The sequence below is a fragment of the Triplophysa dalaica genome, chromosome 1 (genome assembly GCF_015846415.1).
Source record: "Triplophysa dalaica isolate WHDGS20190420 chromosome 1, ASM1584641v1, whole genome shotgun sequence".
In the NCBI taxonomy this organism is placed as follows: Eukaryota; Metazoa; Chordata; class Actinopteri; order Cypriniformes; family Nemacheilidae; genus Triplophysa; species Triplophysa dalaica.
In genome coordinates this window covers 9,843,089-9,870,029 of record NC_079542.1, presented here as the reverse complement: position 1 = coordinate 9,870,029, position 26,941 = coordinate 9,843,089, and the positions used below count along the sequence as shown (strand labels likewise).

Genomic DNA, 26,941 nt, shown 5'->3' with positions numbered 1-26,941 from the left:
AATTGTGAACAAGCTACTGGATTGTTTGCAGAGACTTTAGCAACATCAAAGAGATGATTCATTTTTAGTGGAACAACCTATAAAAACTCGCTTTTCAATTATATTTTTACTACACGTCCTTCGCGTATGTTCATTTAATTTTTCTGTCATTTATCTAATACAATCGTCCTAATTTCCTTTTTTTTCTCAGCTTCAAGACGGACTCATGATCACTGATAAATATTAAAAGATAATTCTGGAACTGAAATGTTTAGAAATATTGAGATGAACCCATTAACATCTCTAAAGAGAGCTTGCGCACCCTAATTAACAAAGTAATGACAAAAGAATGAAAGAAGAAGAAGTTTCATTTCCAATGGTGTGTCACAGAGGGGCTAATACACACATAATAAAGCTCTTTACATTCTTTCTCTCTATTGTCACTCACTGTTTGAGGCTAATTGGATTTTGATAATGAGTCACATTACGTCAAGGGGACAGTTCCTGATTCCAGTTAATTTTGGTGCAAATGCCTTGTCTATCTCTGGGATTTGTAATAGATTCCAGAGCTACATGCTAAGAAAAGAGACGTTTATGTGCAATTTAAGCAAATTAGGAAACGTGTACGAGATGACCATCCACAATTTGAGAAGCATTAGATGTCAATAGGGAAATTTCATATTATGAATGTTCTGAATTCAGTATAGTCGGAGTCTTAGAGTTGAATTACACATAATGCAGCATAATGTTGATCACCACATAAAATAATTGGATGCTTTTGACAAAAGAAAAAAGGTTATGGGAAGACGCTTACAATGCAAAGACACGGGGCCAGGCAATTAAAATGCACAATGTTTTTTTGTCTAGTTTGAGAGAATTGCTTACTGACATTGTCTCTGTAAAGCTATATACCCAGTCTTTCAACTTCATGTCATGTCATCCAAGCGTGACAGAAAAGGATCTGACAAAATGATGCTGATTCAAAATTATTTTGTGTCGCATTCAACATTTTGCAACAAACATAGGAAAAATCAGATATTAACTTGAATTGAATCAAAAGAAGTAAACACTATTCTAAGAAGAGAAAGTTGAGGCCTGCAAAGTAAAAAAAGAAATAATTTACCTGTTTGCAGTCGTTCAGTCACTTCTTTTTTTTGCAGACTTCTTGTAAAAGTTTGATTGTGTTCATACTTGATTTTTATTATCATCTTTGTCACAACTGATTGCTGTTTAAACAGTCTTCTTGGTTTTATTAGAGAAATTCATTTACAAATCCTCAATCGAAAAACAGGACCTGATTGCGAACGCACGCATCAGCAGAGTTGTGATGGATGTGAGTGTGGGCCAGGCGCTAATCGATTTAAACTTTCATACGTACAGTACTTATTATCAGCCAAGCCGTTCCCATAATGCATTACACTTCAAGGATGATCTGGCAACATCAGCGACATAAATCATACCTGTCTGTCTTTTCCAGTCAGCCGCTGTGGTTCTATCAACAGTGTATTTTTCGCGAGGAGCACGACATGTACAGTAAAACCTGGCCAACACGTGACTTTAAAAGTATCAAAGTATTGACTGTACGTCCGGGGAAAACTTGAGAATGGCAATTGATAATTACCTGTGGATGTTATACTAACCTGTGGATGGTTAACTCCCTGTTTGTTACCCCATTTACACCATTAAAACCTGTTCAACCGAAAGTGGAGTGTTGTACGTCGTCCATCTGCCTGGAGGTGTGACAAAAGGTGTGACTTTTTTCAATTTAAAATTTAAAATAGAAATGCTAACGGATACAAAGATTGCTGTAACATTGGTTGTAAGAGTACACTATAATCACATATTTTAAGCAGCTTTTGTACGCAAAAGGTAGACGTCACAGGATAATGTTGTGTTTCACTCCACTTCACTTTTGAGACAAGAAGAGTCTTGAAATGAAAGAGTTTTTCATAAAATACTGGATGGAACGGTTTAGAACTCTGAGTCTCATTCAGATCGATGGAAATCTGTGAAATATGACAGTAGATTTGTAAGTACTGTATTGGAAGATGTGTGTGTTTGGGAAAGAATGAGGATCCATTGCAGGATGTCCTCCATCTTTTAGAGTCTCACCAGGTGAGAGAGCAGCCCAAAGGCTTGACCTTGACACACGCTCTAACTTTCTCTCCTCCAGCTACACACACTAATAGTCTAGCCTGACTCAAGCTAAAGTCTCAGGAGCGCTGCGGTATCACCTCACCCATGGATAGTGTGAATCTTCGCTCATCTTCAACAAACTGTAAAACTTGCTCTGAGCCATCAGTCAGACTATTTTGGTGCGACACCCATTTTTGTCTTTCTGTGTGTCTCTCATCAGCTTCACTTCTGAGCGCAGTATAAATAATACTCAAAGACCACCACGCTCATTTTAAACTCGCACAGATATGCCCTGAGACTGAGCTTAAAAATAGTTTGTACTTGTGATAATGAGGAGGCAAGGAAATCATCTGCACATGAAGGCAGAATATAAATCACGATACAATATTTTGCTGACACTTCCTCATCTCCACTAGCTCGCTCTGTTTATTTCCTGTGAAATCCACCAAACTTAATTTGCTGGACGAGTTCAACCTGAACTAAGCTGCTTAGATTAATAAATGTATTTCCTATTTATCCCTTTGGTTTCCTATAAAGATGTTTACGGTGTAAGAATGATCTGCGAGCACTTTTTAAAAGCACGTACATTAATCTCCTTAGCTGTGCATAAATCTATTATCTGGCCATCAACAGTGACGTTGAGTGTGCATGAGCGCGTGTTCATGTACGTCTGTGCTTCTTCCTAATAATTTCAGTGGCTTTAATTGCAGTCCGTGTGACTTTGTATTTGTCATATCTGTTGTCACACAAGTGGGAGTGTGACAGCATGATGAAACTTGCCATGCCCAGAAAAAAATACCTTTGATGTCATAGATTCGTGCACAAACAAATGAGTTTCTCTACACTCGATGTACTGTATAAACAAACAACAGATTTGATTTCAGGATAAATTTCCGTCTCAGGAACCTACGGGACTGCTGTTTTTAAACAGAGGAATCAATTTGAATTCCTTTCAGCTTTTTGATTCTCTTTGGTAATTGAAATTGCATGGTCCACAGACCGGTTTAATATTGTTCTTGAGTCCCTCTGTTTCCTAGCAGAGGCTTGAACATGCGTGTGCATGTGTGAAGAGAGGGAAAGAAATTGAGAAATGTGACAGGTTACATTTATTTTAGCTCGTTTAATGTCACCCTGTTGCTCATATCCCTAATAAAAAACATTTTGATGCTAGGTCAGCGCCCCCTCGGCGTCACTTTTTAACGCGCAGGCAACCCCTTTGGCGTCATTTTTCAATGAGCGGGGAACTGCATGCAATTCTTAACATTTCATAATTATTTTAGAGCGCCTAACCCCACCCCACCCTAATCCCAACCGCTTCTCAACCATATAAAATATAACACAGAAATAAAAGTACAGTCAAAGGTATTTATTGTACAAATTGACCAAAGTCTAAAGGTATTACAAACAACTTATGTCTCGGACCTTTTTGCATATAAGCCGTACGCTAACTTTATACAAAGATGGCGTGTCCATGAATGCCCGTCCTGCAGTAGGCTCCCATTCAAAAATAAATCTGGAACTTTAGCTAGATGCACTCGATCGTAGGAGTCAATTCTGTTTCGCAAAGAAACTTTCTATATGTAAGGGCTTGGAAGACTTATCGTTTCATACAGTCATGTGACCACGATAATATTTAGACAATTTTGTAATTCGAATAACACGATATATATTGATAATCTTGACATCCCTAGTAAATTATAAAATAAGAAAAACTGTCTCTGAAATTGTTTCTCTTTTTCCACGGCTGTAAAAAGTTACATTATAAATTACATGTAATGTGCACCCATTTTCTGTTAAGAGGTCTAATGAACATAATTACTTCAGTGATGTTAAAAAATCTTTAAAATGAAACCACTAACAGTACATTTACATTTAGTCATATAGCAGAAGCTTTTATCCAAAGCGACTTACCAGTTGGGTAAACGATGGAAGCAATTGGGTCAAACATTAGGACAACATAAAGCATAAGAGCAATAAAAACATGTCTCACAAAGCCTACTACAGTGTACAGAGCCAAGTTTAGTATATCTGAGCTTAAATAAGCGTGCTTTTTTTTAGATATGGTAGAAAAGATATAGAAATCAGAAATGATCAGTCAGGTGCAGACGGAAGAGATGTGTTTTCAGCCGATTCTTGAAGATGGCTACAGAATCTGCTGATCTTGTAGCAGCAGGCAGATCATTTCACAAAAGTGTAACCAATCCAGAGAAGGTTCGTGAGAGCGATTTTTTTTTTCCTTTTAGGGGTGGCACCATAAGTACAGCAAATTTATATTAAAGTGTAAGTGTTTCTGCAGTGTTATTAAGAGCAAATCTTAAAACAATGTTATAGCAAATTGTGCTGTCATGTCTGAATATTGTACAGTATAAATAAATATGTAAATAAAGTTGCAGCAAGGTGATTATTGTGCCGGAGCAAGTATTATCAGAAACAGTGCATTCATCACAATGTATTCTAATATATTACATCCTCAATATATCAACAAATAAGACGTGTAGATTTATTTATACCTGAGAGTAGGACACGCCTGTATCATTATTATTGTTCCTGCATGTAAATTAGTGTGTAAAATCTACAATGGCAATCTATTTCATGCAATTTTACTGTTAATGTGACAAAGGAGAATTGTATGTGCCCCAACACATACTCTCAGCCCACAGAAACTTCCCTGTCAAGGTCACATAGCCGAGCAGCTCAGCAGTGGGCCATGACAGGCAAACAGCTCCATGATGGAGTTGTGCAGAGGGGCAGGCAACTCATTCAAAAGGCCAACAAATCAGACCAGTGCATCTTTTTGGTTGAAAAGGCATTTTTTCTTGTCTGCAAGGGCCAATTCCTAACCATTACGATTTTTCATGGTGGGATGTAACCTATGCCTGACATTTCCAGAGAGTAACGCTTACTGACGTGCACCATAAACTGTGTCGTCATAGTCATATTCATCCAGTGTTGGAGGTGTAGCGGAGGCCGTTATGCTTTGGGAATGTATGGCGTTTGGTAATAATTGGAGGGAGCGAGTGAAGGCCTGCCATTGTGACATATGCATTGATGGCAACATAGTCTTGTAATATAACTGTATCCAAAGAGAAATTGCCTTCATAAAGGAACATAGCTCAGTGCTTTGAATGGTTACAATCAGGATGAGTTAAGCCGTGTGAGTTAAATGAGTGATGTATGGTTTGATGTTTGGATGGAGGTGCTTCAAGGTGCCATTTCTGCCATAATTGGAGTCATCCTTTTCAGGATATTTTTGCAAAAATGTCTTGGGGTGAGTGTGCGTACATGCACAGTTTTTGTTTACTGCTCCTAGACCTGTTCCACATTGGAGACATTTAGGTTATCAAAGTACCCAATTTTCCTCAAATCTTGTACATTTCAGTTTATTTTGTTATTTTATACACCTTGCTTCCTTTTTTCATCTCCCTACTGTGGCATTCACATTCAGTCCTGCTTTTCATTTACATTGGTCCATAAACCAACACAGCAGACGCTGTCCATGGTGCTGAAAAGAGCTCTCACTACATGCTTTGCACAAACAATTTCTTGCCGCACTGGATACTTTTATAGTCGCATTTGCATGTATTCCCTTTGAAACCACAGCCATTTCAAATATGCCAAAATAGCATTCCAGATCCATAAAAACTTTAATTTGGAGAGCATGTCTCTATACTTTATGAGCTGAACAAAGCATGCAAAGTAAATGTAGGCCTAAGCACATGTTCCTCAAAGTTATTCCAGTCTATTCCATGGCATTACTTTTCCACAGGTCTAGCGAGGTAAGTCCGTCTGGCAGACCAAAGTTGTTCCCATTTGACAGATTTGTAAGAAGCACACTATTAATCTTCGCAACCTTAGCAAGACCTAATATACATAATGTATCATATGGATATCACATTGAGATCAGTAAAGCACTACAGTATGTGTGTTTTTTGCAATGTAATTACTGATCAACGTAATAGTGACCTCACTAGGTTGCCACGAGACTCATAAAACTCATAAAATCTCCTTAAAATAGATTGAGTTTTGATTTAATGCCTATATCAGGTGAGTAATTATTTATTATCCTAGTATGATTCCATAGATGCTTGAAATATTTTTACGATACATTTGCTTCAATCTATACTTTTGTCACATGCACAAACAGTTCATCTAATAATGCAACAGCTTTTTTCATTTTAGTTCTTTACTTCACAATGTATTAGACAGACGTAATGCAATTTAATGATATTCACAAAAAAATGCTTGTCATGCATTACTTCATTACAGAGTGAGATGTGTATTAAATATTGAATGTTATTATCTTACTCCTTAAGGAAATGTGAAGACTTTGAACTGGCGTTTGTTTAATATCTCTTAGAATTCAGCAGGGTCATCACTGCATTGAAAATGATTTGTTTGAATGTGCCAAAGGCAAATGATTTGACTAATTAAAGATGAGCTTGTACTTGGAATGTGACATTTGATGCAGTCTGCAAATGTTAATAGCATGAAGCAATAGCAGGCTTCACTTTTGATTTAGTCTTTATTCCAATTTTTAATGGTGTTAAAAATGTGTTGTGATAGAGGAGGTTGTATGGATGTGTACTTTCAAAAATATGCACATGTGTATGTGGGTACAGTAGTTGATAAACCACACCTGTGCTATGGTGTGACAGCAAAAAAATTGAAAAAAACTAACAATGAAGAAAAATCACTCTTATGCTATTATATATATTATATATATCATATTATTAAAAGTTTGTTTTCTATCTCATCATAAAATATGACACATTTACGGTTATTCTGTCAAATACCCATATACTGTATGATTTAAATTTAATAATGTGCATGCTTAAAGCTAATAGTACTGTACATTTGTGTTTGTTTGTTATTCTGTTGTTGATGGGTATGAAAATAGCATGCACGATAATTACAAGTTACATTAATGTTCTTGTTAACATTAAAAAAGTTTCCCGCCTTAAAATATCCAAGCAATTTGTTATTATATCTGCTATTTCAAAAGTGTTGAATTGATATTTGCATGTATCTCTTGAGGAAAAAAAACATAAATCTTAACAATTGACCACACAATCTCCCCATATCTTCACACAACAATGCTGTTGAGTTTCTGCTATTACATTGTTTGAATTTGACCCGGGAGGCCACTTCTACAAAAACACAGAGAACGCAATAAACTAATTCTGACATTGGTGTATTCTGCCTGGAGCTATATTCAGCAAACAATTGAAACAGGAGATTAATAAATGAGATGCTCATACCCTGTCATATATTTTCAATTATTTCATGTGAAACAGAATCTCTTTGCTATTTTGCATCAAAATGCGCAGCAGGCCTAATGACTAAACTAATCATAGATGTCGATTGTGTTCCCTATAAAAGTGTCGCATTTCGCCCAGCAGTGGACACATATTTATTCGTTACCTTTTATTCCTATGATTTTCGTTAAATATAGATTTGATGTTGAGAAACCAAGATTTGTATCTCCTGTCAACGCTCAGAGGAAAGAAAATATCACATCTCACATTTTTTTTAACTAATCTAATTATAACTGTCAAAAATTCTCTAGCAGCCGTTAACAGAACTTGTCAAAAGTGTTTGTCATACTATTTGTACTTCATTCTTGCGTTTTGCTTGACTAAATATTGAGTAAGTATAAATAATAATCTAAAATTGCATTTTCTGATGTACAGTGTTATATACAGCATAACATGCATATTATTTTATACATGTTTCTACTGCAATTCCATAGTTCACCAAAAAATTCAAATTCTGTCATCGTTTACTTACTCTATTTTCATATAAAACTTGTCTGACTTCTTCCACAGAACACAAAAGAAGATTATTTGAAGAATGTTGGTAACCATCCAATGGAGGTACCTATTCACTTCTAGTGTATAGACACAAAACCAATGCAAGTCAATGGATACCGCTGTTGCTCGGTTACCAGCATTCTTCCAAATAACTTCTTTTGTGTTCTGCGGAATAAAGAAAGTCGCACAGGTTTGAAAAACTAGAGGATGAGTAAATGATTAGAGAATTTTCATTTTTTGGTGAACTATTCCTTTAAAGGAAAGTCTTGCATTAACAGACTATCCAAAGGATAGTAAACCCCAAAATCATAAAGGGATAGTTCATTTCATGTTTAAAATACTTTGTTCTGATAAACACAGTGAAAGAAATCTGGAAAAAATATACTTTTCAGTTCAAGGACATCATTGACTACCATAGGAAAAATATTGGTAGTCAAGAACTGTTTGTTTTCCGAAATTCTTCAAAATATCTCAAATTGTGTTCAACAGAACAAAAAATATATATACAACATTTTTCAAGTTGATATACAACAAGTTGATGATTTCCCAGAAATGAAAATTGCTTACATTCTTCCAAATATCTTTCTTTGTGTTTAAATGTACACAGGTTTGAAACAACCTGAAGGTAAGTAAATGATGACAGAATTTTTTTTGGGTGAACTATCCCTTTAAAATCTGGTCTACACAGCAACTCATTTTGATCATGATCTTTGCCATGACTTTGTAGTGATATTTGTTTCCATTACACCTCAGTAGGTCTGTCAGTGGTCAATGAGCTGACTGTGGGTGTGTTGTCTGACGCACTGACCTCTTGACCTCTTTGATGCACTTTAAAGATTTGTTCTCATTTGTCAAGAGAGTGAAGGGTTAGTGCTGAGCTCATATGTTTCTTGGGTCGAGTTTTATCAATATCTAGGAAACAGTCATCATTTCATCAAATTTCCTGTTTTATAAAGAAAAGCCTCTGTCACCCACACACACACAAGTCATTGTACTAGACTTCCATTGTCTCATTGTCTGTCTCTCTCCACTTTAGGCTGCAGTATGCATGTGAGAAAGAAAGAAAGACACTGACACTTTATGACACTCGTGCCAAGCTGTTGGCTGCAGTTCAATGTGTGTGCGTGTCCTTTTACGTGCCAATAAATGTCCTTGCTTTAGGCAGCAAGGAGATAGTGTGGATGAGGGTCCAGCCTTGGTGTAAGATCACTGTCTGAGCCAAATGTGAGCGAGGAGTGATCTGAACAGCAGGAAAACCCCAGGGTGCTCATGCTACATATCCAGCCAACTGAGAAAAGCCTGGACACACACACACTCAAACACTATAGAAAGAGTATAAACTCTGTATATACAGATAATAAAAAAGCAAATTTAACACGCTTAACAGCGGTGTTATCACCCCACTCAACACCTCGCTTGTCTTCTCAGAGGAAAAAAATATTGCTCGAAGCACTAAAGATTTTTTGGACTTAATGTTTCATACAGTTTTATATTTCTCTTAAAATGATTTCTAGGTCTTAGAAATAGACATATAAAGTGGACAATTCTTCACACAGAGTATGGATTTACACTATAAAATAAGAAATGTTTAAATTCAAATGTTTAAATGTCTTATTTTGAGTTAATTCAACTATAAAATATTCGTCAACACAACGAGTTTGCATGAAATCTAAATGTTGGACGAACTCAGGCAGCCAGGTTACTTATTTTTACAGTTAAACCAAAAAATATTTTTTATTCCAAGCATTTTGATATTATAGTTTAGATCATTTAATCATGAAATATGGGTCTCTTTCACCAGTTTTTTTATGATGTCCTGACCTTTACATGCCATGCCCCAAAATGGCAAGCCTTTACATTAAAGAAATGTCAGATGGTAACATATAAAGTCATGTTTTACATTGCTTGTTCCCTAACTTTGCCTCTTTGATTTTTTTGCAGTAGAGTGTAAAGTTTTGCACAGGATGGTTACAGACAGCTTGTTTCATATGGTAGCCATATATAACCTGATGGCCCACTTCCTGCTCATGAGACCCATTCAAATGCACGCTGATGTTTTGTACTGTTGCGATAACAAATACTGTAATCACTGATGGTGTTCTGTTCAGATTACATGTAAACATGTCACCGTTTCTGACGGTCACGGCGTGCATATGCAACCTGGAATTGTATCTGCATGCTAACACGTCTGTATGGGGGGGGGGGGCTTGTTTGGTACGAGTATACCTGATGATCATATTATTTACACTGACAGGGCGAGCGTGTGTTTGTGCACATGTTACGACCTGACTGATCAAATACTCATGTGGGCCCAGAAGCTCAGACAGCATCGCCCCGCTGCGTTCAGGTCGAGACGGAGGGAGCGTGGGTGACGAAGAGCTCAACGGAAGGGCCCTACCTCACTGTCATGTCAGAGAGAGAGAGAGAGAGAGAGAGAGAGGGAGGAAGCAATGAAGCCTGACAGACTCATATCTCATCATGACTTCTCAGGATGTGCAGTACTGCCATGTTGTGTTATTTTCTATATTGGAGTTATATTCCAGCTGCCCTCATCACGATGTTGGCACACAATGCGGCCCATGCATGTAAAAAATACACACATAACATTGATCCAATTGTAAATTGCATTTTACTGATAGACTGATAGCCTTGAATATTTTGAGATAATTAGTTCTATACAAAAATGCACATTTATTGACATTCAAAATTAAATATTCAAAATTTACGTTTTTTTTATTCACAGAAACTTTCCGCCAAATTTTGACCCATTTACCTAAAACGTATCAACTAAACAAGTATTAATTTCTTATGATTAAAGGGATACTCTGCCCAACTTCTAGCATTATCTCACTCTCAAGTTGTTCAGTATAAATGTAATTGTTCTGATGAACACAAAGAAAGATATTTGGGAAAATGTTAGCAACTGACATTTCTGGGACATCATTGACTGCCATAGGAAAAAAATATGTTATAGTTTATTTTGTTCTGGTGAACCAAAAATTTTACATATTAAAGAATTTGCGTAAGCATAACGTTTTCGGGCACCTTTGACTGCCCTTTAAATGTTTCCTACTGTGGTTGGCAATGATGTCCAAGACTTGCCAGTTGGTAACATTTTTCCAAGTATCACGCTTTGTCTTCATCAGAACAAAGACATTTATTCAGGTTTGGATCAACCTGTGGGGGGGGGGGGGCGTGCTGTAATTCATGACAGAATTTTACTTTTGGGGGCGTTTCCCTTTAAATAATGTTATCTAATGTTGTTTTAAATTAATAATTTTTATCTTGTTGTTTGACATATATCGTTTGTACAGCTAGTATATTTAATGCAACAAAATATACAGCATCATTCATGATAGCGATAATATATATGCAGCCTACTCAAAAACCTTATTAAAACTGTCACACATTCATTCATTTTTATTGTAATAAAGCAGACAGATGTTCCATTGAGACACAGACTTGTAAAACTGAAGAATAGGTCAAACATGAGAGATGGTCCCAGTCTTCTCTCCATCATCCTGAAGATTCCAATTCATGAGATAGAGGCAGATATTTCATGAAGTTAATTTTTCAGTTATCATTGATTATCTCGGACCATGTGGGTGAATTAGACGTTTGATTGACAAATAATCAATCCCTCTCTGACATTTGCATTTATCTTCTGTCCAAGGGGGATTTTTTTGTCCTCCTCAAGATGGCATATCATTATGAAAGGAGAGCAACTTTCATCCCTCATTTCTTATCACAGCAAGATGTCGGACAACCCCCCTTCTGTCCACCGACTCTTCTTCTTACTTAACTTGTATAAAAAACCCAACATTTTAAGAGGCGAGAATTTTTGTGTATAAATGTGTGAAAGGACTGTATGATATATATGATGTTTCAATTAATGTAAATCTCTCTTGTGGTTTGTGAGTCACAAAAGGAGTGAAAGAAACAGTGCTTGTGTGTGCTTGGGAGGGAGAAATAGAGATATTTGAGATGTGAGTCACTAATAATGTAGCTGCAAGCAGCAATTATGGGACCAAGCACTCACTATGCAGACAGCACAGGTCAATAGTGATGCAACTTTCACACATTTTTTCAAACATACAACCTTAGGGCTTCTAACTCAGAAACATCAAAAGCACAGCCAATTGCCAAAGACACCAACCAAGTGAGGTCCACATATAAAGTTTTAGTGAGAAAATATTGTTGCATATCTATACAAGCATACTTGTGTGATTTGGTGAGATTTCTAAAGACTACATTTGTGAGATTTAAAGGAACAGATCAACCAAAAATGATGTCTTCATTTACTTACCCTCAAGGTGTTCCAAATCTGTATCAATTCCTTTGTTGATGAAGACAGAGAAATGTATTATATACAGTATTCATACTATGGTAGGCAATGGTGGCCAAAAAACTATGGTTACAAGCGTACTATTTTCTCTGTGTTCATTGGACCAGAGCAATTTATACATATTTGGAACAACATTTTGAGGATGAGTAAATGATGACAGAATTTTTATTTTGGGGTGAACTGTCCCTTTCAAATCCATTACAATACAAATACAGTAGCTGATTTGAACATGCTTAATGATCCAGGAAGAAAGTGAAGGGTGAAGGGGGACATTTTTTAGGTTCCTTTGGGAGCCAAATTGCCCAGTGTGTCTGCATAAGACACTAGATCTGTTAAATCTCTCCTCGCACACACTTAATAATCATACAGCCTGCATCTCACCCAATCTCCATCATCTCTCTCTTATCCTCTGACACCCTTCCTCCCCTTTTGCATCTCTGACTTCAACTGTTTTGAAGATAGAATGTGTGGTTCCAGATTGTACATTTCATACTGAACAATGCTTCAGATTGTACTGTAGTAAAAAAACATACATACATAGCTTTAATTTGAGTTGTATTTTGTATGTGTGTTTTCCACAGCGCCACATCCAGTGTAGACACTTCCAGAATTGTTAGTCACAACATTAGCTTGGAAGGCATGAACATTCTTGTTGCCTAAAGGAAAAAAAAACATCCACACATGATGAATCCTATACACATGCATGCATACAGGTGAGTCATAGCCGTACACATCAGCCTCTCCTCTTTCACATCATATACTATCAAACATCTAATTTTTCCTCTAGCAATATGACTTGCCTTCTTTTATACCTTTACATTAACACACGACCTGAGTCATGTAAAAAAACTATTGTTTGCTGTTCACATTGAATGAAACATTTCTTTCTTCTTCATAGACATAGTCATAGCATAATCTACCTCTCTTTCAAATATTATTCAATAACATTTTCTGGAATTGTAAAAAAGCGTTACAGCCCCGTTCATAAAAAACATGGGTAAGCCCCAGCCTTCCTGCTTTCATATTTTAAATTCTGTTAAATGTATTAGGATATTGAAACACAGCTAGATGTTTGCCTGTTTTCTGTTGGCCTGTTGTTAGAGATAGTGTGTAGAATGTGTAAAGGGGTGTGTATGCTACTGCTTCACGGATGGGTTTATTACCCATGCTACGGCTTGACAGCGTGTGATGAATGTCTAGCTCACCGTTCTTTAACAAAAAAATGATTACCCTGCTCCCCTTCACTCAGACGTGATTATTTGCAACGACAAACTTGGATTTATTTCTTAAAGGCTTTGCTTTTAAGCATCAATGTAAGCGCTATACACTAAGCCCTCTAATTTGCAAACTTGGTTTCTACGGATTAAAAAATATAAATGTCTGTATGTATATACAGTATATATACAGAGAAATCTGAAATCCTATTATATGTAAATATGTATATAAATATATTAAGTCAGTTATATAAAAGTTTGTTTAATATTATTAAAATTTAAGTAAGTTGACATTGTATATACAGTACTTACGAATTTAAGGCTGCAACATTATTTATTTTGACAATTCTCTCCGTGGTTTTCCAAAAAAAGTCAATATATAAAAGTTATAATAAGTTCTTCATCAAATCGAGTAAAACTGTCCATTGAAGCTCAGAGGTGACTCAAGAATGTGAAGTGGTGTGTCTGTAATTATTAAGCAAAAAATGAGTATGCTTAAGAATTAAGTGGTGGATTAACTTGATGTATCTGATTTATAAATGAAAGCTATAATGAGTGACACCAGAAGATTGGCACCACAGCGGTAACAAAATGCATAAAATCTAAAGTGATTTGATGCGATTGCTTAAGCCTTATTTATGACTGTGCTATTTCACGTTCACACAGTTTAGTAGGGTTTGATTACTTTTGCCTAACTCATTACGGCTCGGTCACGTGTTGAGACTAGACTAATTGAGATAGATGAGCTTTGCAGCACTGTCCCAACCCTGAGAAGAAACATCTGCCTGAGAATTATTCTGAATTAAGCAGATAAGCCTATAAGCTTGCAATTTAGTCTCAGTGCCTGAGGTCCCATCCAGCTGTTTCTGTCTGTGCCTCTAGGCAAAAGGCCTTCGGGGGCAAAAGTCTCGTGCTACTGTATATGTTAACAACTTCATTCAGTTCTTGATCAGTTTCAAGACTTCATGATAACTTACCTCCAAGAGACAACTGCAATATATTCACATGTGAGTGTAAGCCCACTGAGCATGTAGGAATATCGCCCTGGGCAATTGCAATGAAATGCGGTATCCAAACAGCCCGGAATAATCAGTCAAATCTGGACCTCACTTTTGAAGTTCAAAAGGTGGACACAAAAGGGATGTTTAGGCCCCAGTGAAGTGAGCAAATTTTCCATCAAACCCCTTCTCTTATTTTGGGAAACAGTGAGATGCGGGCTTAAAGGGATACTTCACCCAAAAAAAAATCATTTACCTTCGAGTTGTTCCAAATCTGTATAAATTCCATTGTTCTGATGAACACAGAGAACAGATTCTGCCCACCGTTGACTGCTATAGTATGAAAAAAAACAATGGTAGTCAAAAGTGCCCCAGAACTGTTTGCTGTCCTACATTCTTCAAAATGTCTTTTGTGTTCAACAGAAAAAAAAAGGATCAAGTTATTTTCACCACTATGGTTGTCAATTGGGGGCGAAATCTGTCTGGTTATAAGCATTCTTCCAAATATCTTTCTCTGTGGTCATCAGAACAAAGAAATGTATACACATTTGGAACAACTTATATTAGAGGCGTTGCTAGACAGAAAGATTTTTCTATCACTTGCGACACAATGCATTATACAAACTTCCCTTGCTTAAACCACTATTCCTACAGTTTAACAATAGAAGGGAAGGTGAACATTTATGTATTTAAAAATATTTACGTATCTTTAACATACTTAACAAATTTTAGAAACATGTTTCCATACACGGCATGGAAATAATGAAAGCAGAGAGAAATGTTTCTTGCACATTCTACATTACACAATGTGTAGTAAACAATATTCCAAGAAACCAGTCATTTTATTATCTTTAAAAAACATTTTCTGGTTTAACACCCAAGTCCAAACAAAGCTGGTTAATTTTTGAAGCAACTGTACTGCATTCAACTTTACTGCCTAACAGCAAATAGTTATCTCAGCCATAGTTACAGCAAACTTTTATGTAATGTTCTACACCAGAGCTAGTAAATCAAATATTAATTTAATTTCTGAAAGTACAGAACACAAATGTTTTTCTAAGCAACAATGTAATGTCACAGACTTGACAAAGACATTTTCCTCTAATATCTGGGACCTGACTGGCTGGGGATGTACAGTTTGTTTTTCAAGTCTTACCTCCCTCAAACTCATCATCTCTCCTTTCTGCCTCCATTTCCCTGCTTTGTACAAGCAAATTCTGATGTCCACAGGGGCTAGTAATGATCAAGTCAAAATAAGATGAATGGTATTATTGAGAAACTTATTTTAGTTTTGTAATGTTTTCATAGCCTACCTCAGTTGCGTGTCGTCACCCTGCAGAGCTAAGTGCTGTAGTTGTAGCAAGGAAACACACAGATATGTGCGGACATGGATTTCTGTGTGAAATTACAGCACAGGTTTGTGTTTTAATACCGGTTAAAATGAACGACTGCGTCGCTTTTACAATCGTGAAGTAGGTTACTACGTTACAAATAGCAATGTAAAGGATTACACTGACAAAAACTAAATTGTTAAAACTTAAACTTGAAATTTATACTAGGGCACAGCAGATTTAATCTGGGGTACGTGCCCCAGTAATAAGGGTCTAGCGACGCCCCTGGAGTAAATGTTGACAGAATTGAAATTTTTGGGTGAAGTATCTCTTCAACCGGAAGCTTACCTAACTGGCCCACTTACTTACAAAGGCAGTAACCACTTTCAGCGACATACCAAAATTAATTCTTTACCTCTTGAAATAAGAGTATAAAGAACTAATCTCTTCACTGATGAATCACTGATGAGTTTTAGCTAGCCCTGGGCAGCCAGACCTAGAGCGGCATGACATCCTCACATTCCCTAGAGGTTTCGTCAAGCAGTGGTCCTAAAGAGGGCTCGAGGCTCTTTAACAGGCTGCTTAAAAATAGGTACAAAAGCTTACCGGATTACTGGAAAATCACAAAGGCCCTTATAATAATCTAGTCTAATTATAATGATCGCAAAACCACACACCAGCCTCCAACTCTCTGATGATTTCAGTCAGCTCAACACAGTCGTATTTCCACTATAGATCTCTCACAGTGTCACTGACAGCACAGACTTCTCTCATTTGACTTATAAGGCAAACTTGGCAACTTAAAAGGTATTAGGAAAATGTGCAGTGCTTTGCAGTTCCCTACTATTGTCTCTGACCAATAAGTTGAACATCTAGCAACTCTGCAGGCTGCCAAAAGGCTGCTGTCAACTCACAGAGCTGGTTAAGAGGTTTCAGATACGAAGGGATTCAATAAAGAAGCAAAACAAGAAAGTGCAAGCAGGAAGGCAGTTACCTTTTCCCGAGACGTGAAGCCAGGCATGTGCCTTAAGCGCAGATGTTTTGTTCGTAACATTTCCTCAATTGGCTGTCCCCTAACAGATGTGACAACTAAAGGGCAACTTGAAAATATAACGGACGGAAGGAGCAGAGAATACTACTCATCACAAAACTAGTACTATGTTTACTGGACATTAAACCGCTTGGGTTAAATTTAAGCAATAAGGTAAAAAATATATAATTGTGAGTATAGTGATGGCGAAATAACTTTTTTATGAAAGAACAAAATCAAGAATTGACAAATCAGGGGCCACAACTGCAACATCAAAATTTATACGTAAATATTTTGTGTAATTGTAGCAATTCGCCATATTATACTTAAGCATAATTATTTCTAATATTAATTTATACCTTCATTTCTTTTTAGGTTTATATCTGACCTACCTTCAACTGAGGCAAACATCTTTCTCCTTGGTCTCGCTAGAGAGGAGTTTCTTTTTGACCTGTTATTTATCTGGGCTTCAATCCAAGTTTTCCATTAGAAGTATGTCCTATAGGTTTCTGGCGGTCTAACAAGTAGTATTACTACAGCCTGCTGTTTGCTTGACAACATCATTCATATTCATTTTCATTAGAGTTTTTATACTTTCATTTTCTTCCATTTTCTCTCCTATGAAAAATGTTTTGAAATACAAATTACAGACGGTGAATATTGAATGATGTTTTGTAAGGTTCTGTTGCTTAGAATAGCTCTGACAAGGTCAGACATCTCCCTTACGTTTGCTTAGACCCTGACATGGCGCTAAGCACTATTTCACGTCAAAGACCATTTTTATAAATATGAACGATGCTGTGGATTTTTGCGTATGCATGCTTTACGATGAAATCTGTTTTCAAATCACAGTTTATCAATGAGGCCCCAGGAGTGCAAATATTTACACATTAGAGGAAATAAGAATGAGGAGAGGGGGTGCAAGAAGGCAACGTGTGACCATGTTTTGTCAAACTGACTTGGAAGAACAAAAAGGAACAACATGTAAAATGATACATACAGAGAGCAAAAAATTGGAAGTAACTATATAATCATTTTGTTTTGTCCGAACTGTAACACCAGCTAAAATCTCATACGGTTACAATTATATTTATTTATTTATACATTTAAAATTATGACCACAATAACACATGGAAAACCATTTAAATTTAGATGTATATTAGCAAGAAATGGTAGAAAATATGAACAGATAATTGATAAACAATAAGTCATAATCATATACATCCGTAGAATAAATTTAAAAAACATTCCATGTTTATTTTATCAGCATTTCTGGATGTATTGTGGTCAGTTAAATCCAGTGTCTCTTAAATTTCAACAAAATCAAACCTCGGAAGTGACAAAGTCATTCAAAAGCAATGTGAAAGATAATATCAGCATGACAGGACACATGAAGACTGTGATAAAAAATCAAGGTAATGACCAAAAAATCTTTACAAAGTACAAAGATTTCTGCTGTATTGCTTCAATGTGAATATATACTTATCTTCTTTGCAGTATTTGAGGTCTGAAAAATACAGAGCATCTTTTCTGCTGTGTTGAAAGGTTTCCCAGTTTTTATTTTCTGCAAATAAAATAAAAATAGAAACAATATTTTTATTTGAGATAAATATTTTTACTAGGGTAGTTCACAGATAATTACCTACATTTTTTAACCTAAACACATACATAGAAACATGTGAACAGTAAATTCAGAAAAACTGAAAATAATTTTTAAATGGTTTCTTAATTATTATTTGTTGTGTATTAAGTCCTTCCATGAATAATATGACAACGTCATGTTTTTTCCTATGCGTTTTCAATGTTCTTACAGCATTGAAAACGAGATTTGAAGTTTTTTTAAATATTGTTTTTCACTTAAGACATCCTTTATATTAGATCTGTTCAGCCTTCATATCTGTTACCAAGGCCTCTTCCTGGACTTAGGAACATTTATCCTCCAATGGTCCCAGTCTGGCGTCCTGTTTGCCATCCAGTTCCTCTGGGTGAGGAGGTGAGGAAAACTAATTACACATACAGTTGACAGCTTGTCACAAGACCACAGCATATAGAAAGATGCACAACGGTACCCTGTATACACAGCAATAGCTATCCTCTGTAGTGACCTCTAGATATGAAAGGGTTAAGGCATTTGTGTGTATACATCAGTGTGTCTGTGTGTGATGACCTCTCCCTTTGCCTTCACTAAAGCACTGTCCGTTAGCAGTCGAACCCCAGGAGAATGAACAGAGTGCTGAGACTGCAGCTATAGCAATGATGAGCAGACTGGTGCCAGGCCTACTAATCAATCTGAGCACAGGGCAGTGTCCTCCTCAGGACTTCAGCTGTAATCATAGCACAGTATGAAGACAAGCAGGTGAAACCTAATAAAGATTTGTCTGTTTGTGGCAGAGGATCATTGGGAATTGAGACGGCTGTAAAATTGGTTAAGGAAGTAAGGCAAAGAAAGAGGAGTGAGGAAAAGAAAGGGAATGAGAAATGAAAGAAAATATAAATGCGGAAAGAGATAAGACCACTTCAACATATCTGCATGTATTGTGGCCATTTCAGACTCGAAAACAAAACACAGGTATGACATAAAGTCATTTAACAGCAATGTAAAAAAATAAAAGAATTCAAAGACCCATGAAAGTTGTAAAAAAGTCAGGCCTTTAATTTAAAAATTGTATCGTTTAACAATTTCCAAAATCCATGTGAAAACAATATGTTGTGTTAATATCAATATGGAGTTTTCCCTTTGCAGTATTAAAGATCCGCAAACATTGCATCTTTTGTTATTCTAACAGTTTTATACTGTTTCAGTTTTCTGAAAATGAATGCGATTTTGGGAGAAATGTTGTCACTAGTACACAGAATGAAACAAAAACTATTACTCTACCTATACTTATAAATAGATTATAAAATAACTATAAATTATAAATTCAGAAAAAACTGAATTTAGGAGTGTAATTTTACCTAAGCTTTTTCATTTGTGTCTGACAATAGGATTACAAGTTTGTTTTGTATCAGAAAGAGAGAGTCCTTATGAGATGTGCCTGTGGGCAAGCAGACCTCCTTTACCATCAGTTTAAGATCTCTGGACAAAGCTGAAGATGTTAAGCGGCTCTGGCAGTCTTGTGCACATGATGACAAAAACACTAAGTCAGCAGCTCAGCAAAACCTGTACTGATCTGCTCTGCTGCCCATCCCGATGGCTCCTCACAATGGAGGGTCTCTTCATCACCATGGTCTCTTTGCAGAAGTGTCTCTGGGGAAACCCCTTGTATTATCATCATTTCAGCCAGCTCTAATAATGATCCGAACTGAGTCCAGATACACCCACATGTCTGGTGTGCCTGTGAGGAAAGTACATTATATTCTGCATTGCACTGGTTATTGCATCTTTAGAAATATTCTCTTTTCATGCTTTAAAGCTGTTTGTAATGGCTGGGAATCCTTTTACCTGATGCAAATCCATGATGTTGAAAGTTTCTTTAATAGGGAGTAATTGTATACACTTATCTTACAGGTGCTTAGGTGTGTTGTGTGTTTAGGCCTGCATAAACTGAAGATGTAAAGAAGTAAGAATTAGATTAAATTTGAAGGCAAGAGACAATATCGCTTTCTGGAATTAAAGTTCCTTAATGAACAGTTGTTATTTAAGTTATAGCAAATACATTTTTAATACATTTACACATATGTTATTTGTAAACAAACCATTTTTATCTAAGGTGTATTTGTTTGTTTATGTTTGTACATCTGCTCCATCTGATATAGCTGTTTCTAGAAACTGGTTTGTTGTGTCTAACTTGAAGAGCTCGATTGAAATCAATGTTCGATCTGTACTTTCCAAAAAAAAAAAAATTCAACCCCTTCGATATAGTCCAAACCAATGGCTTACTGAAACTACTTTTGTTGGTTGGCCAATTACTGTAAATGTATTTGTCTTAGCTTTTCCAAAACCAAAAGAAGAATTTGTATGCTTATAAAACTTTCAGAAGCTTGTGTTACATCATGATACTGCCTGCTGAATACAAATGTTACATTTCTAATGCAATAGCTTGAAATATAGCCAATAGGCTTCACTAAACGCAAAATTGCTCACGGTACGCAAGTTCTTGACATGTTCCCTGTGTGTGTTTGTGTTTTTGGGCAGCATGATTTATACATCACTGGTCATCGGTCTCAGCTTTCTCTCTGTGAACTGTGAGTAACACAACATCTGTTTAATTTCCTCTAGCATCTAAGAAAATACAGCTTTTCAAACATATCTATTTTAATTCTACTCTTCTGTATTTTTACTATAAAATACATAATGTATTGATCCTAGAGAAACATATTCTTTTTCATATTGCGAATCAGTAATTTCACTGATCACTGACATGTGTATATGTGGCTCATTTGTCATATGCTCCCAGTGTTTGGACTCTGATACTGCAAGTGAAAACCGATCTGTAACAACTAAGCCAACGGATTTGAGCCAGCGAGGTGCGATGCCAAGCCTGGTTGAGAGATGCACCAAGCAGCAACTAGATTAACAAGTTCAGCCACAGCATCTCTAGCCAAAATGAAGTTGAACGCTCAAGCCGTATACTTTCGCACAAACTTGTAATTACTCAAAGACATAAGGTTTGGTGAATATGGAGGCCTGGCTCAGATGTGGCGGTTTGTTTGTTGTTTGCTATCTATCTAGGGAATTACAGAAAATTCCCTGGGTGCCTCCTAGTCTGTGAAAATCATTGTTTTTTAAGTTGCACTTATTTGGAACAAAGTCTATTGTGCTTGTGTTTTTTTATTTATTTTTAAGGAAAAAAGATATGAACGGTGCTATTCTAGTGGATAGGGAATCTAAAACACATGCACTCAAACCAAGGAAATACATTATTAAATACAAGGAGTCAAAATAGTTTTGTAACTGGGAGACGAACAGGAAAAAGCAGACGGTTTAAAAACTGTAACAAAAAGGATGAGATAGAGAGGAAATGAGACAAATGGAACAAGCGAGCGAGAGTGAGCGAAGGAGAGCAAATCTTTAAGTGGATGTGGTGGCAGATGGTGCTCACAGGAGCGTGATCATTTGCCATTTTTGCGCCAAAGTGCTCATGGGAAAGGAGGGCAGGGGGAGAGCAAGAGATGTCTTTACCGTTCTCCCTCTCTTTCTGTCTGTGATTGTGTTCGCTCATGTGGTGCTCCGCTTGCTGCTTGGTTACTTTTATATTCACCTGTACTTTATAAGACTTGTGTGCTCCTGCCACATGCCTGAATCACGCAGCTTTGCTTTCCGCTCGGCCACCTAACATAGGTGCACTTTATCACAGACTACAACAACTCGATCACTCAAAACATTGAGGGTCGACTTACTGTACACTGGCTAGTGTGTAATGAAAGTTAATTTGAACAAAAGTGTTATTATTATATTATGAATAATTGATCCGCATGGTCAATTCATTACACTTGAGATACTTCCCCCAAAAATGAAAATTCTGTCATCATTTACTCACCCTCTTGTCATTTCAAACCTGTATGGCTTTCATTTTTCTACAGAACGAAAAAAAAATATTTTACCGAATGTTGGTAACCAAACAATTCCCATTGGCTTTGTGTCCATACAATAGACGGTGAATTGGTTCAGCCGTTGTTCCAACATTCTTCAAAATATCTTCTTTTGTGTTCTGTAGAAGAATGAAAGCCAAACAGGTTTGAAATGACAAGAGGGTGAGTAAATGATGACAGAATTTTCAATTGTGGGTGAACTGTTCTGAAGATCACCAAAGTCAACGTGTCTATGTACATATTCAGGGCAGACACTTCCAAAGCACATATTTAAGTCATGCCAAATAGACCAGCCAGTGAGTAACACATCTCATAACTCTATTTTCTCTCTTTTTTTAGCACTGTCTTTTCTCATCCACTCCCCTGAAGGTTAAAGCAACGAGGTCATGTTCGGGAAAAGATTGTCCTCTAGGCTGTAATTAGTCTTTTGTAACATGTAAGAAGAGGAAGATGAGCTTGGGCTGGAGGGATGGCTTTTGGAGTGTGATGGCTAGCAAGGGTTGAAAAACAGAATCCTGACAGCTAATAATTAGTCAATAATATGATGTTTGAATATGATGAAGAAGAAACTGGTGAAACTAGGAACAAAGAAGGCAGAACAGCGAGAAACAACGATCAAAAGACATGCCTCTGAGGTTATTGAGACTGAAACGCAGAAATGAGAATGGCACACGTTTGAAGTTAAATGCGATTCAGTGTCAATCTATTTGCTTTCTCTTTAGAAACTCGGCAGCCAGTTCTTCAGCGATTCCACTCAACAGGAGGAGGGAGAATTAGAGCGTTTTGGGAATGCTCCCAAATATTTCCATTCATAGCAGTTAATCCTCGTTAATGGGTTTGTTTTAATTCAGCAAAAGGAGGATGAATCTGAGAAATGATTAATATGCTACTTTGTGCTTACTGAATGGATAAATGGGTGCCTCTATTTATATACGGCATAATTTTCTGTTTTCTGCTGCACATAATCGATCTGAACATAATTTTCTAATGTAAGGGAGCCTTTACTTTAATTGTCTGTACATCCAGAGACAATGCCATGTTCACATATAGATAGGCCTTATTGAACTTGGAAGTGAAATTGAAGATGATTCATGAAACACCCAAATAACTAACAATGATGAATAAATGTAATAGAAAAGCATTCGCCTGCAATTGAAATGGTACTTCAAATAGGATCTCTTTATTTTCTTGTTCAAAATACCAGTATTAGACAAAATAGCAAAATATTTTAAGGTCATACTTATTCAAGTACAATCATCTGCCTTTTTCTTTACTATTTTCTTTTCTTTACACAACTGACCAATGTAGACTTTCATACCAGAGCCTTCACACGTCGGAGCCAACGAGGAAGAGGCTTCCCAGAAGCAAAGAGCCCATGTTTATCATTCTGACATTCTAGAGTTCTGTTGCTGGCAACGGGATGTTTGTGACAGCAAGAGCTCTGTGTGGGAATTCAGCCAGAAGAGAGGGCATTTTTTAGTGTGGCTTGTGAAACACTTGAGGTTGTGGGTCAAAGGGGTTGAGGAAAACTCTCACAAAGGAAGTACTGGGTGGTTGCGGTTGAATGCCAACAGTAGCATATGCCAGGAGTTCTGGGGACAAGAGAAAGCTCTGGATAGTACACTCACATTCAGCTATTGTAAATATTTAACTGGACCTCCCTGCATGCAAGCAACCAGAGAATCAAACATCTTTTGTAGAGAGCCTCCAGCTTACATTTACATGTATGCATTCGGCAGACGCTTTTATCCAAAGCGACTTACATTGCTTTATCATATACATTTTACATAGGTATTTGCAATCCCCTGGGATCGAACCCACAACCTTGCGTTGTTAATGCAATGCTCTTACCACTGAGGTACAGGAAAGCTTCCTAGAGTTTCGGTATGGATACAATGATTATGCAAGAATGTAGATTTAGTTGAACATATTTTGACATTTTTTCAATCAATCAAATTTACAAAATGACGACATATTTATATTTAAGTGTTGTCCACTACCTTTTGCACATTGCATAAAAACATTTGCACAATGCTTATAAAAGTAAGTTAGGTTCTTCTGCTGCTTGTTAATATGTGTGTAGTGTAGCATTAAATATGATTTTAATGTGTGTAAATTACAATGTAATTTAGTCAAATGATGAAGTTAGCATCTTTAGTCTATAATGCTGGGTTGAGACACTTGCACACACGGTAGTCTTAAGTTTTGACACATTACGTCTCACTGCCACTTCTTGCGGCTTCAGCTCATATTTTCTCTGCATTGCTGTCTGTCAATTCGAAAAATAGTGCAACTGAGAACCTGATGAATATAAACAAGGTTTTCAGCTTTGCCAGGTGCAAGCTGTGCCACTGAGCTTAAGCTGCAGACATTTACATTTTAGAGTCTATGTTAATTTAAAAACATTTATATTCGTGAAGAATATAGTTCTCTGTCACAACTTAGCTAAAAATATCACAGATTACAAATGAAATATTGTTTAGTATTTCATTGATTTTTTCTACACATTAATGACGTGGAGAGTAAATGAGTCTCCTGCATACAGAATATTTATTATGAAAGATAGAAATATCACAAATCTGCACAACAAAGGGAAAGCAGACATTTGGTCAAAATTGAGATGAGGCTTGAAATGGGCTTTGTGACATCTGTTCTGTTTTGTGACCAGTCTCCTAGTTCAATTTTGTACTGTTTCAGAGAAACAAGAGTGTCAAAATTGCAGTAACTGGCTGCAATGACTGGCTGGTGTGAAAACTTTAATGGCATTTTTCTCAGTTTCAGTGTTTGTGTAGTTACTTTGCCTTTGTAGGACAGAAATGTCTGCATCATGTTTTAGAACAACCACGCTCAGATCTGCTGTGAAGTCAAAATGATTAAAAATATGAACTCTGTAAATTCCATTATTTTGCATTTATAGATTATTTTATCTATGCAAACTACATTTATTCTAAAGACGTTTTTATCGGATGCATGCACCTGGCCAAAAGTTAACTTCCGGTCTCTGGTTGTTTATCGGTATATACAATATAACAATTTATATATCATTTATATCAAATTTCATTGTTATTGATTCTTTGCGGAGTTCTACCGTAAGTTAAGTTTTGGGCCATGTTGTTACCATTGAAACCATCTATAGCCCTGTACTGGTATGTTTCTGTTTTTATTTTTCTGACATGTTTAGAGAATTTTAAGAGAATAACATGAGGTTACATATGTAGTTATATTAAACAACCTCCTCTGATCTCCTGAGCTATGAAAGAGCAACCTCTGAGCAATAAGGGCTGGAATATTTATATTTAACACATTTAAATACTATATCATGATTGTTAAATGATGCAAAACAAACAGGACTTTTGTATTATATAAATACAAAAAATGAACATAATAATTCAGTACATTTTGAAAAAGAAACAAACGCACTGATAGCAAAAACCCCACAAAATTTTATATTTACAGTTTAGATTCTTGGCTCTTGCGTTCATAATTATTTCTCCCTGTCATCAGCACAAGCACATTGCAGGCTCTGCGCCACAGCTGTACAGGAGCCAAGCTCTCTATTGCCCCCCACCACCCCCCTTCTGCCTCCACAGCTAAAAGCCAATTATTCTCCACAGATCCGCAGCACCATTTCCACCGTCATTCTCTTATGAGCCGGCACTGCCAAAGAAATTAAATTCTTATTGAAGTTGATAAAAGGCAAATTATCAGTGATTTTTCTGGGTTTACGCATATTTCTCCATCCTCTTTTTCTTTTGTGTCCTGCAATTTCCCTTCTTTATCTTGACTGATTTTCAATTGCCAATTATCCAAAGTCTTGGCACTCTGACGGCAGCACCTGTGTTGGCATGGGCCGTGTGAGAATGAAGGGTTCAGACATACAAACTTACATCATGTTCTCGTCACGGTCATCCGCTGCCCCCCTGCTTAGCGGCGTAAACGAGACCGTGTTGCTTCAGCGTTTGGCTTGATTTCTGCTTATGCATAAAGAAACAGCCGCCGACGTGCTGGCTGCCCAGAGCCTCTCCGCTTATTGCACTCAATTTAGAATAATAAGCAAGGCATATTACTGTTAATATTTGTGTATCTAAAATCTAAATCTTTTTATAATAATGCATTCAGACACCTGCCATTCTAACCTAGCCGAATAAATGTGTCCATTTTGCAATTATCTCCAGCTTTCTCCTTAATTCAAAGTACCAGCTTATCCAATCACACTCCCCATGGTCTGATGTTGCACTGCAGCATCGGTGTTTGATGAAGAGCTTTAGGGATGGCTATCCTGCCTTTCCTTTAGCCCTCTGCATGAAGGGACCCTCTTGATCGCCAGCAACACTGAAACACTATCAGCTATTATCAGCCTCAAAGCCTTTGGGTTGCCATGGCACCTAACAGAAGAGAGGCGTGCTATGACATCAGGTCAGTTGTCGGTTCCCACGGACACTAGAGCATAAAGCTGTTTTGGATACTCGGCTTGTTAAGATGTTTTCTTGGTATTGATTAGGGAATGATTGTTATACAGAGCGAGAACTCAAGAGGTTGCTAAAAGCATGGATTAATGCAAAAATA

The 26,941-nt window shown here is 36.8% G+C and overlaps 1 protein-coding gene across 1 annotated transcript in view; it reads left to right on the top strand.

The window, feature by feature from the left end:
* The window catches only part of LOC130408327 (CD209 antigen-like), a 74,569-nt gene extending 48,544 nt beyond the window's left edge, over positions 1-26,025 (top strand). Inside the window, exon 6 of the mRNA XM_056732144.1 lies at positions 25,880-26,025. Coding sequence (XP_056588122.1) covers positions 25,880-26,025 — 146 coding nt within the window. The remainder of the gene's footprint in view (positions 1-25,879) is intronic.
* The last annotated feature ends 916 nt before the right edge of the window (positions 26,026-26,941 follow it).